General features: G+C 35.5%; 2 protein-coding genes across 2 annotated transcripts; one reads left to right on the plus strand and one right to left on the minus strand.

Annotated features, from left to right (window-relative positions):
* Nucleotides 1-1,330: 1,330 nt before the first annotated feature.
* Nucleotides 1,331-11,212, plus strand: LOC143578092 (protein HESO1-like). The gene is made up of 11 exons (XM_077061759.1): nt 1,331-1,362; nt 2,513-2,585; nt 2,993-3,181; nt 3,290-3,466; nt 4,153-4,337; nt 5,014-5,109; nt 5,314-5,359; nt 7,722-7,828; nt 7,921-8,022; nt 9,271-9,886; nt 10,893-11,212. Exons 2-11 carry the CDS (start codon nt 2,567-2,569, stop codon nt 10,928-10,930), a joined length of 1,575 nt encoding a protein of 524 aa, XP_076917874.1. The 5' UTR covers nt 1,331-1,362; nt 2,513-2,566; the 3' UTR covers nt 10,931-11,212.
* Nucleotides 11,213-12,344: 1,132 nt separating this feature from the next.
* Nucleotides 12,345-14,324, minus strand: LOC143578090 (uncharacterized). The gene is made up of 5 exons (XM_077061757.1): nt 14,080-14,324; nt 13,920-13,998; nt 13,154-13,244; nt 12,920-12,978; nt 12,345-12,683 (listed from the first exon to the last, which is right to left on the minus strand). Exons 1-5 carry the CDS (start codon nt 14,322-14,324, stop codon nt 12,606-12,608), a joined length of 552 nt encoding a protein of 183 aa, XP_076917872.1. The 3' UTR covers nt 12,345-12,605.
* Nucleotides 14,325-16,289: the final 1,965 nt, after the last annotated feature.

Here is a 16,289-nt window from a genome sequence, read left to right on the forward strand (position 1 = left end):
AAATTAGGTTAGAAAAGTTAGTTAATTATGTGTTTTTATGATAAATTGGCGATTATTAACGGTTTATTTGCAATAGAATGTTGTAACGTTTGTTAATTTAGTTGTAAATTATAATTGGCATTTCATCCAACAGTTTGTGTGCTTTAGTTAATAAACAAATATTTAAGTTTTGAGTTATAACAGCTAACCCTAGAAAAGGCATAATAAGTAATATGCAAGGACGCCCCCAGGGATTTAAATACCTCGGCTGAGCTGAAATCAAAAAGCGCGTTGGCCCTAACAAGCTTTTTGAACTTTTTTTTAGTGTGGGTCCAATAGTTAATTTATCTTATCCGCATTGTTGTTTAATCAATGGATCATCTAGGGTATATCGGAAAGTGATTCTTGAGCTATGACTCGTCGTTGTAAAATAAGGTTAAAAAGTTAGTTAATTTTACATTAGTGACCGTTGAGGAGGGCCCCACCCTTTTTCCTCTCCACCACGCCGGCCGTTGGGACGATGGGCATCACGGCGCCTCACCACAAAGGGCGCCCCTTTGTGGTGTTCAGCGCCCAAGGGTGCCCGCCATCTACCATTTTAGCGCCCCATAGCGGGTGGTCTAATGGTTCTTAAAAAAATGAAAACCACCCCCGAAAGAAAATGCATATTGGTTTTCACACAATACAATTAATTAAAATAATATTTAATGTTAGTAACAGGTTAAGTGGCATATGGCGATTTGTTGAAAAGCACCCCACCTTTTACCCCACTTCGTGCCCATGCACACACTTTCAACGACGACACGAAACCCCCCTTCAAAGAGTATGTGACATGTGAAATACAACCCACTATACATGCTCTTAATAGTAAAAAGTACAAAACATGTCTAAAACAAGTAAAAAACATTAAAAAATATACGTTTACACCGTGTTTCTAAGTTTTATTTAAAAAGGAAAATAAATATAAGTTTATTTACTTCTTTTTTCAAAATGGAAAGATTTGAAAGGAAAAAACAGAAAACTTTTATTTTCGTTTCTTTTTTTTCATAAATGAACTCGAAAACACAACCGTAAACAAACAAACAATCAAAGAAATGATTAGGTCAGGGACTCTAGTAAGATTATTATATCACGTTGGACCAACTACCTTGATAACCTCAAAACAACACAACCCCCCAACTCGTCACGTATTCTTCTTCATCAGACCTGATTCACTCGACGGCTTGACCCGATTCACCGGGACGAGCAGTCGACCCGACCCGAACCATTCATTCCTCTGATCAAGACTCATAATCGGTATGCAATTTGGGTATATTTTTTTTAATCTAATCTGCAGTACTGTTTAATCGATTGATCATCTGGGTTCAATCGGTGTAAAATTAGGTTAGAAAAGTTAGTTAGTATTGTTGTTGTTATCATAAATTGGCGATTATTAACTGTTTATATGCAACAGAATGATGTAAAGTTTGTCAATTTAGTTGTAAATTATAATTGGCATTTCGTCGAACAGTTGGTGTGCTGTTGTTAATAATCAAATATTTCAGTTTGAGTTATAACAGCTAACCCTAGAGAAGGCATATAATTAGTAATATGAAAGGACGGCCCCGGGGATTTAAATACCTCGGCCGAGCCGAATTCAAAAAGTGCGTAGGCTATGTTCCTAATGAGGTTTTTGATTTTTAGTTTTTAAATTTAGTTTGGGTCCAATAGTTAATTTATCTAATCCGCATTGCTGTTTAATTGATTCATCATCTGGGTTATATCGGAAAGTGATTCTTGACTCATCGGTGTACAATTAGGTTGAAACGTTAGTTAATTTTATGTTTTTATGATAGATTAGTGATTATGAATTGTTTATTTGCAACAAAAGGATGTAAATGTAAAGTTTGTTAATTTATGCATCTGCAATGGTTTGGCATTATAATAAACAAGTGGTGTGTTTGTTTTAATAATTATTAAAGATATAAAGTACAAGTTATAACGGGTGAGGATCAAATGAAACAGATTTTTGTTTTATTGGTAACCTGCTTAAACGAACTCCAGTTGACCTCATGAAGCTTTTAGCCAACCCTAGATAAGGCATAATTAGTAAGCTGTCAATTGGGCAAAGAACCATAACTTTGTTTTCACTAGGACCGGTTTTGCCATTCAAAAGGGGGTTGCGGCGCAGCTTGTTGCCTGCTTACCTGCCTCTTTATTGTAACCGGATTCTTTTTATCGAAAATATTATATAACCTATTAAACATTAGAGTACGTATCTCGTAATGCCAATGTTTATACATAATTAAGCGCCTTGAATGAATAATGCTTTTATTTGACTACCGAAAATGTTTTTATATAACTACATTACCTTTTGCAATGTTAAACTTTTTAAGGGAATGAGTTATTTTGCTCTTTAACAAGATCCATATCTCTATGTGTTGCAATAATATCATCATACTGATGTCATGTTTTGGTTACTTACGTTTGTGCTCAATCCAATCTTTTATTACTTCAAAAATTCATAGTTTGATTGATTTGGTTTCTATTGTAGGGTTTCTCTATCACGTCATCTAGGGTTCATTTGTTAACTTTTGGAAGCACAATCATGGCATTGCGTGAAAAGGGTGAGTGACTGTTAACTAAAATATTTCATTTGTATACTCGTCTGCTTTAATGTATAACAACATTATTTGGCAGACGTGTGATGATAACTTATCTGGAAAATAACATTAGTAAGATATATGCAAAATGAATTATAGTAGATAATATACGAAAAGGTGAGTAATATTTTGAGCCCTAAAAGGATATGCTGTCCTCCTTTTTGGTAACTCACTTAATGAATCGGTCACATCTTAATGAGCTATAAAATTTTTAGCAACATTATTTTAGTTTAATATCTACATTTGAACCTTGTGATATGTAAGTTTTTATATCTTCATTAGACATTATATATTATAATGTGAAGAAGTTATTCTTTCATTTGACCCATGTCATCTTTTTAATGTTTTTTTGTTTTTCTTTAATATTTCAGTCCTCATAACGAAAGCAGAGAAATTTGAAGTAAAGGAATTGCAGAAGATTACAATAAACAGGGAACGGTTAAAAATACTCGACAAACTACTTAACGATGTGTATGTAATCCGTAGGCCAAACCCGGGTGAATATGAGCATCGCAAAGATCTGATCCGAGTTTTTAATGAGATAGCAAAAGATATATATGGTACTACAATTACAATTACAGTTACGGTTATTTGTTTATTATATAATTATATATATATTCGAGTAAATAATTTATTTTTATGTTTAAGTTATATTGTATGTGATTCAGGTAATTCTGCCAGCTGTCCTGTAGTCGAGGAGTTTGGGTCGTTTTCAATGGACCTTTTTACAACAGAAAGTGATTTAGATCTCTCAATCAACTTCAGAAATAGCCCGTTAACATTTCCGCGAGATCAGAAAATAAAAACGCTTAGAAAGTTTGCAAGAAAGTTTTATGCCCTTCAAAGTAAACTTTTATCTTTACTGTTTGTTTGTTCTTGATATTATTATAAATTTTCAATTAAGGGTGTGCATCGGTTCGGATATCTGTTTATTCGATGCGATTTATAACGGTTTTGAATTTCTTTTGTCTCTAACCGAGTACCGATCCGAATTAGGAATGTGTCTAACCGAATCAGATTCAACCGATTAAGCCGCTTTATTCGGTTCGTTTATTCGATATATCCGTTTTAAACTGGTTATCATTCGGTTTATTCGATTGAATTCAGTTCAGTTATCCGAAAAAGCGAAATTTGTGGAACCAAAATTCGAATTCACAATTAACATAGCGTTATTTAGTATGAGTCAAAGCGGGCTAGTTTGACCCACCGACTCTTAACTTTATCCATCATTTTAAACTTTTATCAACGTTAACGTGTTAATTATCATTAAAAAAAGATAGTATTTTAAATCTTTGAATAAACGGGTAGACTTTTGTTGACTTTAAACCTGTTTTGATTTATCCTACTTCTTTCTAAATGTATGACTTGTTTGAGATAAAAACACAACCCAGATTGACCCGTTTTTAAATAATTAGATTGACTTATGCAAAAATAATGTACCTTTTTACCTAGAAAGTGACATTGAAATATAAAATGCATTACCATACGTTAATGTCTGATTATTATCTGTTTGTGGTCTTTTGTGGTTTAGATAAAGGTCACGTTAAAGGTGTCCAACCGATCATGGCTGCTAAGGTACCAATTGTCAAGATTACTGATACAGGAACAGGTGTTGAATGTGACCTTTCGGTAGAAAACAGAGACGGGATTTCAAAATCTTTGATTATTCGCTTCATTACTTCAATAGATCAACGGTTTCACAAGCTAAGTTTCTTGGTAAGTTTACGTTTGTGCTTTAATAAAAATTGTAGAATTTTTTTTAATTAAAGAGAAAATTGCATAAATGGTTTCGCCATATTGCAAGTGTGGTCCCCGATTTAAAAAGTAGCAAACTTAGTCCAAACATTCGAGAGAGGGTTGCATGTTTAGCCCCCACCATTAATTTTTAGTTTATAACGGAAAAGTGATGTCATGCAACATTCATGTGAGGGTAATCGTGTCTTTTCAAATTTGGAACGCCAATAAAATACTCTTTTCAAAACTCCTAACGTCGACTTCAACACCTTTCGATCACTGCAAAATCGAAGGTGATGAAGTCAGCGTTAGGAATAGTTAGTAAGAATATTTTTACTAGGGTTCCAAATTTGAAAGACAATTTTCCTCACATGAATGGCACATGACATCTTTTTCACTAAAACCTAACAGGGATTAACGGTGGGGACTAAAAGTTTAACCCTCTCACAAATGTTTGGACCGAGTTTGCAATTTCTAAAATCTGGGGACCAAACTTGCAATATGGTCAAACCACAAGGATCATTTGTGCAATTTTCTCTAATTTGTTTTTAGCCACAAAATTCATGAGTTTAGGTTTGTTTGGATGCAACATTCATTAAATTGTAGGGAATTTAATTGTTTACTTAATTTGATATTGAAACTATATCTGTTTATGCAGATGAAAGCGTGGGCCAAAGAAAATGATATTAATAGCTCAAAAGATCGAACTCTCAATTCGTTATCTATAATATTAATGGTTGCTTTTCATCTACAGGTACTAGATATATTTCTTACTTTTAAATCTTTTATCTGTAACATTATTGGTAGCTTCTAGAAAACTCTAGATAGAACTTGTTTAGTTTATATTAAATTTGTCTGAATTAAAACTTACTATTATTATGAGAAAAAAAACAGATAAGCAGTATATTTGTGTATTCTAACCGTGAAATTTGGTTTTATTGTCGATTTTTTGTTGCAGACTCGAGACCCCCCTATATTACCTCCATTTTCTGCCATATTAAAAGGTAATGTTGAGACTTATTTAAGTAAAACTAAATAAATCATTTAAGAAATTGAGAATTTCTCTTATGCAAAATTACAAATATATGCGATATTTAGTATTTTAGTGGTCTGTGGTTACTGGTCACATCTGTTGATGTAACTAAAATCAAATGATTAAGGGGGTGTTTGGGATTTGCTTATTTTCACCAACTTATAAAACTTTTAGAAAAGTTAATAAGTTGTTTGGGATTGCTTATGTTGTGAGAGGATAAGTTAATAAGTCACAATGCTGTGACTTATTAACTTTTTGGAAAAGTTATAAGGAGGTTAAATAAGGAATCCCAAACACACCCTAAAACTTGATAAATGGCAGCTAGGCCTGTATACAACTAGTGAACCGCTTGACGGGAAGTTTGTTTGTGTTTGTTGGAAGAACATGAACAAAAAAAAATTGTTCATTCAGTTAAACGGATGAACATGAAAACTTGTCTTTGTTCGTTCATTTATGTTTGTGTATGCTCGTTCGTTTACACTCGTTAATATATTCATTAAAAATTTGTAGCCTCATTACAATTTAGTCTAGGTTTAATAACCTTTTTAGGGATAGTTTAGAAGGTAGAGGGGTACGTGACATATGAATTCATCGACCTTGAAAAAGCATATGATAGTGTGTCACGTAGACTAATCTGGGATAGTTTAGAAGGTAGAGGGGTACCTGGAAAGTATATAGACTTAATTAAAGATATGTATGACAGGACTACAGCTAGTGTTCGTGCGCCGGTAGGAGATACAAATTTTTTCCCGGTGGAGATGTGACTTCACCAAGGATCGGCGTTAAGCCCGTTTCTTTTCACGGTAGTCATGGATGAGCTGTCCAAGTCGATTCAGGAGCCTGTCCCATGGTGCATGCTCTTTGCAGATGATATTGTGTTAGTGGCTGAGACTAAACAAAGCTTGAACGAAAGGCTAGAGGAGTGGCGTGTAGCTTTAGAGGATAAAGGTTTAAGAATTAGTCGCTCTGAGACAGAGTACCTTTGTTGTGACTTCAGTGGTGTTGGAGATAGCGAGGACACCCAGATCACTATTAAGGACCCGGTGGTTCCGCAGATAACGAAGTTTAAATATTTAGGATCGTTTGTCCAAAGCAATGGAGAGATAGACAGTGACATAACCCACCGCATACAAGCTGGCTGGTGTAGGTGGAAAGCAGCCATTGGGGTTTTATGCGACAAGCGGTTCCCATCTAAATTAAAGGGGAAATTTTATAGAGTCGCAGTTAGACCTGCAATGTTGTATGGAACAGACTGTTGAGCCATCAAGAAGACACAGGCGCGCACGATGGAGGTAGCAGAGATGCGGATGCTGAGGTGGATGTGCGGACACACTAGATTAGATAGGATTAGAAATGAGGTCTTTAGGGAAAGGTTAGGAATAGTTAGCATATCAGAGAAAATAAAGAAAGGGAGATTGAGATGGTTTGGGCATGTGAAGAGGAGACCAACAACAGCGCCAGTTAGAGTAGTGGAAACCTTCATTGTGGAAGGAAAGAGGAGTAGAGGCAGGCCTAAATTGACTTGGGATGAGAGAATTAGACATGACTTGACAGAGTTGCACTTCTCTGAGGACATGGTCCATGATAGAGATTTGTGGAGACGTAGGATTAAGGTTAGCGACTTTCTAGAACAAGGTACCTAGTTAGCTTAGCTTTGTATTTAGGGAAGGTACCGAGTTTTTGGCTAGCTTGACTCCTTGTTGTTTATGTATATTTTTTGTTGTTTGATGTTGTCTTTTGATTCTTATGCCCTAACCTTAGTAGGTTACAAATTCCTTGCTATTTTGGTAGTTTGCTATACTATGTATTGCTGAGTGTCTTTGCTTGTAGGATGTATGTTTACTCTGTTTACATGTGTGTAGCTTTATGAGCAGGGGGTCTCTCTGGAAGCAGCCTCTCTATTCTCACGGATAGAGGAAAGACTTGCCTACATCCCACCCTCCCCTGACCCTACCGATAGCGTGCTATGCGGTGGGATATACAGGGCTTGATTGATTGATTAATAACCTTTTAGGCTCAGCACATTGTTGTTCACATATACTTTATTTAGTTTTAGCTCAGTTATGCTCGTTCATCCATGTTCATTTATGTTCGTTTGTATACGTTTATGAACTGTTTGTTTATAGTGCTAACGAACAGACATAAACGATCACAAACACGTTCATTTTTTTAACGAACGCAAACAATAAAACCATATTCATATAATTGGTCGTGTTCGATCATTTGTTCGGTTATTAAACTAACATTAGGTTAAAGTTAAAGTTATGTTCTGCTTTTTTTTAATTAGAGAACTCATGGTTTTTTGCGTTTGTTTTGGCACGAGAAATTTCTAGATGGAGAGGATCCTGAGTCCGTAAAGAGGTCGGTTAGAAGCTTTAAGAACTATGGTATACGAAACAAAGAAACTTTAGGTGAATTGTTCGTGTCGTTTCTAACGAAGGTAGCATCATTAAATATCATTGTTGGTAACGAATCTTCATTTCTTAAATTTTACATTTTTGATTTTTTTTTTATTGTAAACGGGTTTTGCAGTTAGCATCGGTTGAAAAACTTTGGCCCAAAGGCTTGTGTGCGAGTCCTTATTTAGGGCATTGGACATCTAAAACTTGGAACACTAAAATAGCCAGGATGAGTGTAAGTATCTAACCTATCTAAAAACAGGTCGTGTTTTCTATTTAGTTAAACGGTTCGTGTTCTGGCTGACCTGTTTAACTCGTTTAGTTAAGCATGTCAACCCACCAATTTATTCAATTAAACAAATCGACCCACCAGCATGTTTAACCCATATTTTTACAACCCACCAACTTGATTGACTCATTACAATTATCGTTGCCAACCCTTTTGACACATTAAGATAAATGGGTTAGACAGGTCGTGTTTGGGTTGATCTGTAACTAGTTTAGTTAAACATGCCGACTCGCCAGCTTGTTTGGTTAACCAGGTCGACCCATTTGACACGTTAAGATAAACGGATAAACGAGCCGTGGTTTGGTTGACATGTTAAATTAAATGATTCGTGTTCAAGTTTACTTGTTTAATCCGTTTAGTTAAACAGGGAGAACCCACTTAACCCGTTTAACCCATTTGTTCACAACAACCAACTCGATTTACATGTTTTCAACTTGGTTATCGCTGCCAAGTTAAGACAAATGGGTTAAACGGGTTAGTAGACCCACTTAAACCGTTATGATAAATGAATTAAACGGGTTAGTAGGCCGACCTGTTTAGTTAAACGTGCCGTGCTTGGGTTGACCGGTTTTAGCTTATTTAGCTAAGCAGGTGGACCCGCTAACTTCTTTAGATAAACAGGTTGACCACCCATTAACCCGTTTAATCCATTTTTTTGACAACCCACCAACTTGATTAACACATTTACAACTTGGTTTATACCAACCTGTTTGACATGTTATGATTAATGAGTTAAATGAGTTCGGGTTGACGTACTTAAATAGGTTGTATTTGGGTTCACCTGTTTAACCCTTTTAGTTAAACAGGTTGACCGGTCAACTTGTTTAGTTAAACAAGTCAACCCACCAACCCGTTTAACCCATTTTATTACAACCCACCAACCCGTTTAACCCATTTTATTACAACCCACCAACTCGATTAACACGTTTACAACTTGGTTATCACCGCCAACCCTGTTGATATGCTATAATGAGTTAACGGGCCGTGTTCAGGTTACACAATTTTAAGTATGTGCGGCTTAGGGTTGATGCTTTCGGCATAAGTAAAAAATATGGTTCATGTTCGGTCTGAACAATTTAATCTGTCTTGTCAACCCGCCAGCCAGACATGATTGACACCCTAAATTCATGTAATGGCAAATTGAATAAATTTACTAATTAATGGGTCAATTTGGGTTATGTTTGATCTCTATAGGTTGAGGATTTTACGGACCGTACCCAAAATGTGGCTAGAGCGGTCGGAGAATCAGAAGTGGAAAGTATTTATGAATGCATTCATTTCACCAATCGAAGTCTCGATGATTTCATGAATGATAAAATTCAAGAGCTAGAGTTAAAAGAATCCTTATTTGGCATTGATAAAATAGCTCATCCCCCTGTTGACCCGCAGTTGAATATGTGGCAAGAACATTATGAAAAAAACCGACATGTCGTGACAACAAACCCCTTATTGACCGTGAATAACACTGTGATGGATCTGAGAGCTGGTCCTAATTGGTCAACAAGTCAACCACAAACCAGTCACTGGGCTGTACCGGTCCCGCCACTGTATCGAGCCGTGACTACAGGCCCGGCAAATTCGTGGCCGGAGCAGTCGTATGACCATCAGTTGACTAAAAGAATGAGGGTTGCAGAGACTGTGTCTGCAACCCAACCTGCTTGGGGTGGGCCCGGGTGGACACAAGGCTGGGACCCCACATCTCCTAGCAGTAGGGGTGGGGACCACGGGGCTGCTTCTGGGGGGGACCACCTTAGGTCACATGAGATGCAGCATGCATGGGACCCTAGAAGGCTTCAACAACCTCCTTATGGTAAATTTGTAATGCAGTTGCATAAACCCTAGTTTGGGTCAAAATGGGTTTAACGGGTCAATAGGGTTTCGGGTCGGGTTAACCCAAAAACACCTTTTCCATTATTTTATACACAAAACTTGTATCTTTTTAAATATATTCTTAAGTTTTTAAACATCATGATTTTTGGAGTTTTATGTTTTAAAAATACCACTTTGGACAACATTTAACCGGTTTTTATTAAGTTGTCCAGTTTGATATGAAACATAACTAGGGCTGTAAAAAAGGCGAGATGGGTCGACTCGTTTATTTAAAAAAAAGGTTCAAATATATATTTTTACTCATTAATGTTTATAAAACTTGAATAGTTTTAGCATGCACATAATGCATAATTTATTGGCAAGAAAAAAATCCATAATTTATATATAGAGTCTAAGATAATCTCTGTGGTATGTCCATATGCAAGTTTGGTCCTTAAGTTTGAAAAATTACACGTATGGTCCAAACTATTTTGAAAAATGGCTCTTGGAATGCTCAGAGGTTAGGTGTTTCAGTTAAGTGTGTGTGAAATGACGAAACTACCCTTAATATTAATAACAAAACAAAAAATAAAAGATATTTAAAACCATTTTCTCTTTCTATATCTACCTCAACCCAAATCCAACCTCCAAAAAAGGCCAACGGATGTGGTGGTTAGGCTGTTTGAGAGCATGGTGATTTATGTCCATTGGGTATGTTAGGAGTAAGGGTAATTTAGTCATTTCACATCACTTAACTAGAAAAACTAACGCGCATCAATTTGAAGGACCATTTGTGTTACACTTTAGAAGTATTAGGGAGCATACATGTAACATCTCAAAAATAAGGACCATACTGACAATATGTCCATACCATAGACCATTCAAGTAATTAACTAACTCTTTATTTAGAAATTTGTGTTATGATTTTCGGTTATACATAACCCAAATCGACCTATATCCAAGTAAAAACTTTAGCATGTACAAACTCATTGTGTTCTTTTCTACAGGGAGTTCCTCCAACGCATATGGTCCACCATATCGTTGAGGTTTGGGGTTTAAACAAACATGTGCAGAACGACTCAGTCGCACCCATCTGTGGCGCTTTTTGTGTCGAGTTTGTTCGTTTTTGCTTGTGTTTGTTTGTTGTAGCGTGTTAGTGATAGCTGTTTATAATCATAGCGGGCCGAAGTGTATCTTTTTGGTTAAACATGAACTCAAGCCCATGATTTAGATTCAAAGTGATAGCAGAGGACATCATGTGACAGTTGCATTTGATGTTCTTTTTACCATACCTGGTTTAATTTTAAATTAAATTAAATTGTGCTTATGTCTAGTTTTAATTTATTTTGCATTGCTTAGTTTTTTTATGATGTATATGTTATTTGTTTATGTAATCATATATTATGTTGTAGGGTTTGGTTCAAATGAGAACCATTTGATGAAATAAGAATGACTTTTTAGCGCTGTTGAATACTTTTTACGCGTTGGCATTTTCGTAATTAATGTGAAAGTACATGTTAAATTTTGAAGTGTAGTTTCAAATAATGTGTTTGCTTGTATTTACCGTTGCATACGGTACGTACATGTTTTCACCTTGATATGCAAGTGCCAGGCCGTAAAATGTTAACGGCCAAAAGTTTCTCATTTTTTATAACAGTTAATACTTTTAGAGGTTCTTGTTTCATTATTACACTTTTATATAATATCTATTTAATATGGAATATTTTACAAGAGTGCTAAAAGAGGTGCTAAGAATCAGTGCTTCCAACTATAGACTAACGCCCTTTATATGGGGACAATACACTAAAAGCGTAAAAATAACATTATGTAGTAGACCATCGTTACTATAAAATAACTCTATATAAGAAATGGCCATAACTGTTATTACATATAGACATTCAAAGCTTAACTATAATTTTTTGTGTTGGAGATTCCCTTTGTATGAATCGGGAACACGTTGATGGTTATTGTTTGCTTGGCTCATTTTCTTTGCCGGGTTTATTTTGAATTTTTTTTCTAAATATTTGTTTAAATCTGTTTCTAGACATTCGTTATAACTTATAATCTTCTTGACTACTAGAAGAAATAAACATGGCTTTTGAAGAACAACTTTAGAGAAATGCCTCTTCATTTCTTTCCTATAAAACTTGATAATATCAAAATTTGAAACTTCTTGTTTACTTGCATAAGTGTTCTTAGGATATGTTCAAACTTTGAATAGACTAGGGAGCTCTTTTTGTTTTTTCTCTGAGATTTGAGCTATATAATACTCTATCCTTGCAGTAATCATATTTATCGTATCTTGGCCTTCAATCGTTTATTCAAATCAACAAAAACCGAAAAAACGTATAGATCAGGTAGAAATTCTTATATGGACTTCCAACTTTACTTCCACTGTTTTTTATTTGAATGCCCATTGCGACCAATTATATATATAATAATTCACAAGTTTCTGTAATCTCATATTGTGCTACTGTGCTACCCCTACAGATTTTAAAGCGTCAGTTACAAGCAGCTAAAGCATGCTAATACTGCCAGCTGCTGTTCAAATTAATTTACATACCACATCCACTCTTTAACTTCATATTAAATCCCAAATGTCACCTTTATTATAATAAAGTTTCAATATTTTGCAAAATCCATATAAAAAATGAAGCTAAATGTAAATGCACCTAAAATTACGCACGACTGCATAACCAAAATACCAAATGGAGTTCAATTTACTTGCGATCGGACGCTTGTATGTTGTGGCGTTTAAAGAATTCTCTAAATCCGTACGCGCTGACATCATAGTTATACTGGAAATACAAAGAAACTGTAAGGTTGGATAGCGGGCTAAAGGTCAAAAGGGTAATTTTACAAGACTTTCAAAACGAATGACCCATCTTGACAATTTTTTTTTTAAAAAACTGTACCCGTTTGAGACGTTAGAGATAAAAGATAACACGAATCAACTTATTCATAACCAACTGGGTTATAAATTTATAATTACCACAATTATACGATTAAGTTGAAGAAGTTAAAAAAAACTTACAGGTAAAACTTTCACCGAGTACTTTGTAACATTCGGGTCAACAGCTCTTCCTTGATTATCTGCCTGTATCAAATCAACAAGTCAAATGGGTCAAATGCTCTCACCCTACTAGTTCAATATTTTTAAAAAACACAAAAAAAATTGGTCAAAATTGTTGGTCAATAAAACCCAACTCGACGCGATTTTACCATATTTATAGTGTATATGGATTTTGTTTCAAGAAATATCAAATACTTACGTGTGACGGGCTATGAAACATTTCTATAAATGGATAATCCTTCTTTTGTCGGGTCATACAGAATCCAATATATTTTGGACACTCGACCTGAAACACGTCATAAAAAACAGAAAATCATTAAAATTAAGCACGGGTAGCAAGTGCATTTATAAAAAAAAACGAGAGTTGTGATAAATACTTAATATTTTAATTAAGATTACAAAAACAATGTTATGACATTAACAAGTTATTATTATTTGTAACTTTGTATTGTATACACCAAAAATATGATTTCGTTTGACCCGTTCACCCTTCAAGCTATAGTTTTCAGTTTGACCTGTTTGACCTGCACACCCTCTCAGCTAATGTTTTCAATTTGACCCGTTTGATCCGCTCACTCTGTCAGCTACATTTTTCAGTTTGACCCATTTGACCTGCTCACCCTCTCAGCTATACTTTTTAATTTGACCCTTTTAGCCCGTTCACCTTTTCAGCTATATTTTTTAATTTGGCCCGCTCACCCTCTCAGCTATACTTTTTTAATTTGACCTGTTTAGCCCGTTCACCCTTTCAGCTATATTTTTTTTAACTTGACCCGCTCACCCTGTCAGCTACATTGTTCAGTTTGAGCCGTCCAACCTTTTCGCTATTATTCAATTTGACCCATTTGACATAAACGCAACCACAAATCGACCTGTTCATAGTTTTTTTTAAAACATGATCATTTGGCAATACACAAATTCTTGAACTTTAATATTAGCTATGTTACAAGAACCAACTTACGCGCACAAATTTAATTTGGGGATCAAACTCAGCAGCAGCTTCGTACAAGACTTTGTCAAGATGTTTGGTATAATTACTCCTGCAACAACAACATTCATATAAATAAGTATCCACTATACAGTACGATATAATATGCAAAACAACAGATAAACACACATACTTGATAGTGAACGCAACAATCACCGGGTGACCTTGATGTAAAAGATGAACAAATTCACGTTCTGAAGTGAAATTAATAACCTTTGATGGCCCAAGATCCTTTGGATATCCGGTGTAATACCTTTGAAATACGATACAATATAAGAGACTTAAAAAATAAATGGCGTTAGAACAACAATGTAACGCGTACTTGCAAGTGGAACGCAGATTAATCATCATTTTATCAAAGAACGTTTGCACCTCCATTTATATTTGTAGGAATTGAAACGAAGGAAATGGTTTTCAACAGCTTTTAATAATCTGAAAGACATTAAGCACAACAATTGTAGTAAGAACATAACATTAATTTGTTTATACACATGTATATAAATTGCCTGATGTATGCAAATGTATACAATGAAGCAAGTAAGTACATAACATTAAGGATGCTTAAACCATAATGTATAAACATAACATCAGCAATTATCTTTATATATTTAAAATAAGCAGATCATAACAATATAAAATTATGCAAACCTAATTATGTGAAAATAAAATAAGGGTGCAGACGAGCCGAGCCATTTGCGAACTACTCGAATAAAGCTCATTTAGTTATCAAACCCAAGCCTCAAATAAAGCTTGTTCAGTTATCGAATCAAAGCTCGAGCCTTGTATTGGAAGATTGTTTAGGCTCCTTGAGCCTTAACGACCCTAGTGAATTCTCAAAAAAGAAATTCTATATTTTGTACTTGTATATATTAATTACACAGTGCACAAATATTTGAAGATCGAATTGCTTGGATTGTGCTTAATGCTTCCAGGCTCGTCTCGGACATTATTGGCCACGGCCTCAGCGAGAAAGGAGGCGTACATGCCAACGCATCGCTAGTAGCAAGCTCGCCTGCCTTATGAGTCCACGGCACGAAACCAGCAGACCGATCGGCTGGCCATCGGGCGCAACATGGAGTCTAAGAGGATTGCTGTGTGACATTAGGCTCGTTAAGATAATTTAAAAATATGTATATAAATAAATAATAAACGAGGCGAGCTCTGGTGGATTGACTGGTGAAACAAAATATGTATATTCTGTGCAAATGGTGAGGTGAAATGCTGGAATTAACAGTTAACACAAGCATATATATATATTAAAAGCAGTTGCTTGTGAGTGAAAAACAAAAACCATAAATTCGAAAATGCAAACAAACCGTGGACGCCGGACCAGCTGCTTTGTCACCGTTATATTTTCAGGGCTCAATAATCAATCGCTCATTTTATTACTTCTATTTTTTTATTTATTCATAATTAATAAGGTACAAGTCTTAGCCAGTGTTCCCGACTAGTCACCGATTAATCCCCAGTCTCCACTTCACTGATTAATTTTGGGCTAGTCGGTCAATTAATCGGTTATCCAGCCAAAATCGACGATTTTCGGCGAGATTCCAACTAAAATCAGTGGTTTCCGGGGAGATTTCGACCCAAATCAACTATTTTCGGCGAGATTGCAGCAAAAACTAGTGGTTTCCTGTGAGATTCCTGCCAATTTCCGGCCAAAATATGTTTGTGTATGTATAAAACTGAAAATTACATATAAAAATGTATGTGTATGTATAAAACTAAAAAATATACATTAAAGTCTGATCCGATTAATCCCGATTAATCTCGACTAATCCCGATTAATCGCTAGTCCCCACCCCACCGCCCGACCACGACTAGCGATTTTTGCAACACTGGTCTTAGGTCAACTATTTTTTATTTTTTTTACTAAGATTGCTCATGCACAATTGTAAACGAACCGAGAATTTAGCAAACAACTCGTGAATCATTCGTCACGAAGCTCGTTTATATTTGTTCATTTAATACATGAGCAAACATGAACAAGAAATTTTGTTTGTTTACGCTTGTTTGTTTATATTTGTTTGTTAAAGGTTTATTTTATATTTTTATAATATTTTATTTATAATAACCAACCTGACATTCAAATCTTATAAGTTTATTATTTATGTTTATTTCGTTTCACTAACTTAATGCTAAACATTTAATGGTTTGTTTTATAAGGCCGAGGGTAGTGGGGTGTGAAGGGCTGGGCGTGGTCCAAGTGGCTGCCTAGGTGGCTCGCGAACACCACTACCCCTGTTGCGTGGACGTGGGCGCGGGCGGCCGGGGCGAGCCGGACCGCGGGGCTCAAAAGAGCAGTTGGGCATTGGGTGGATAAAAAGAGCCGTTAAGAGAGAA

Source organism: Bidens hawaiensis, unplaced genomic scaffold, assembly GCF_021521415.1.
Source record: "Bidens hawaiensis isolate Kalapana, Puna unplaced genomic scaffold, B.hawaiensis_p1.1 tig00029014_1, whole genome shotgun sequence".
In the NCBI taxonomy this organism is placed as follows: Eukaryota; Viridiplantae; Streptophyta; class Magnoliopsida; order Asterales; family Asteraceae; genus Bidens; species Bidens hawaiensis.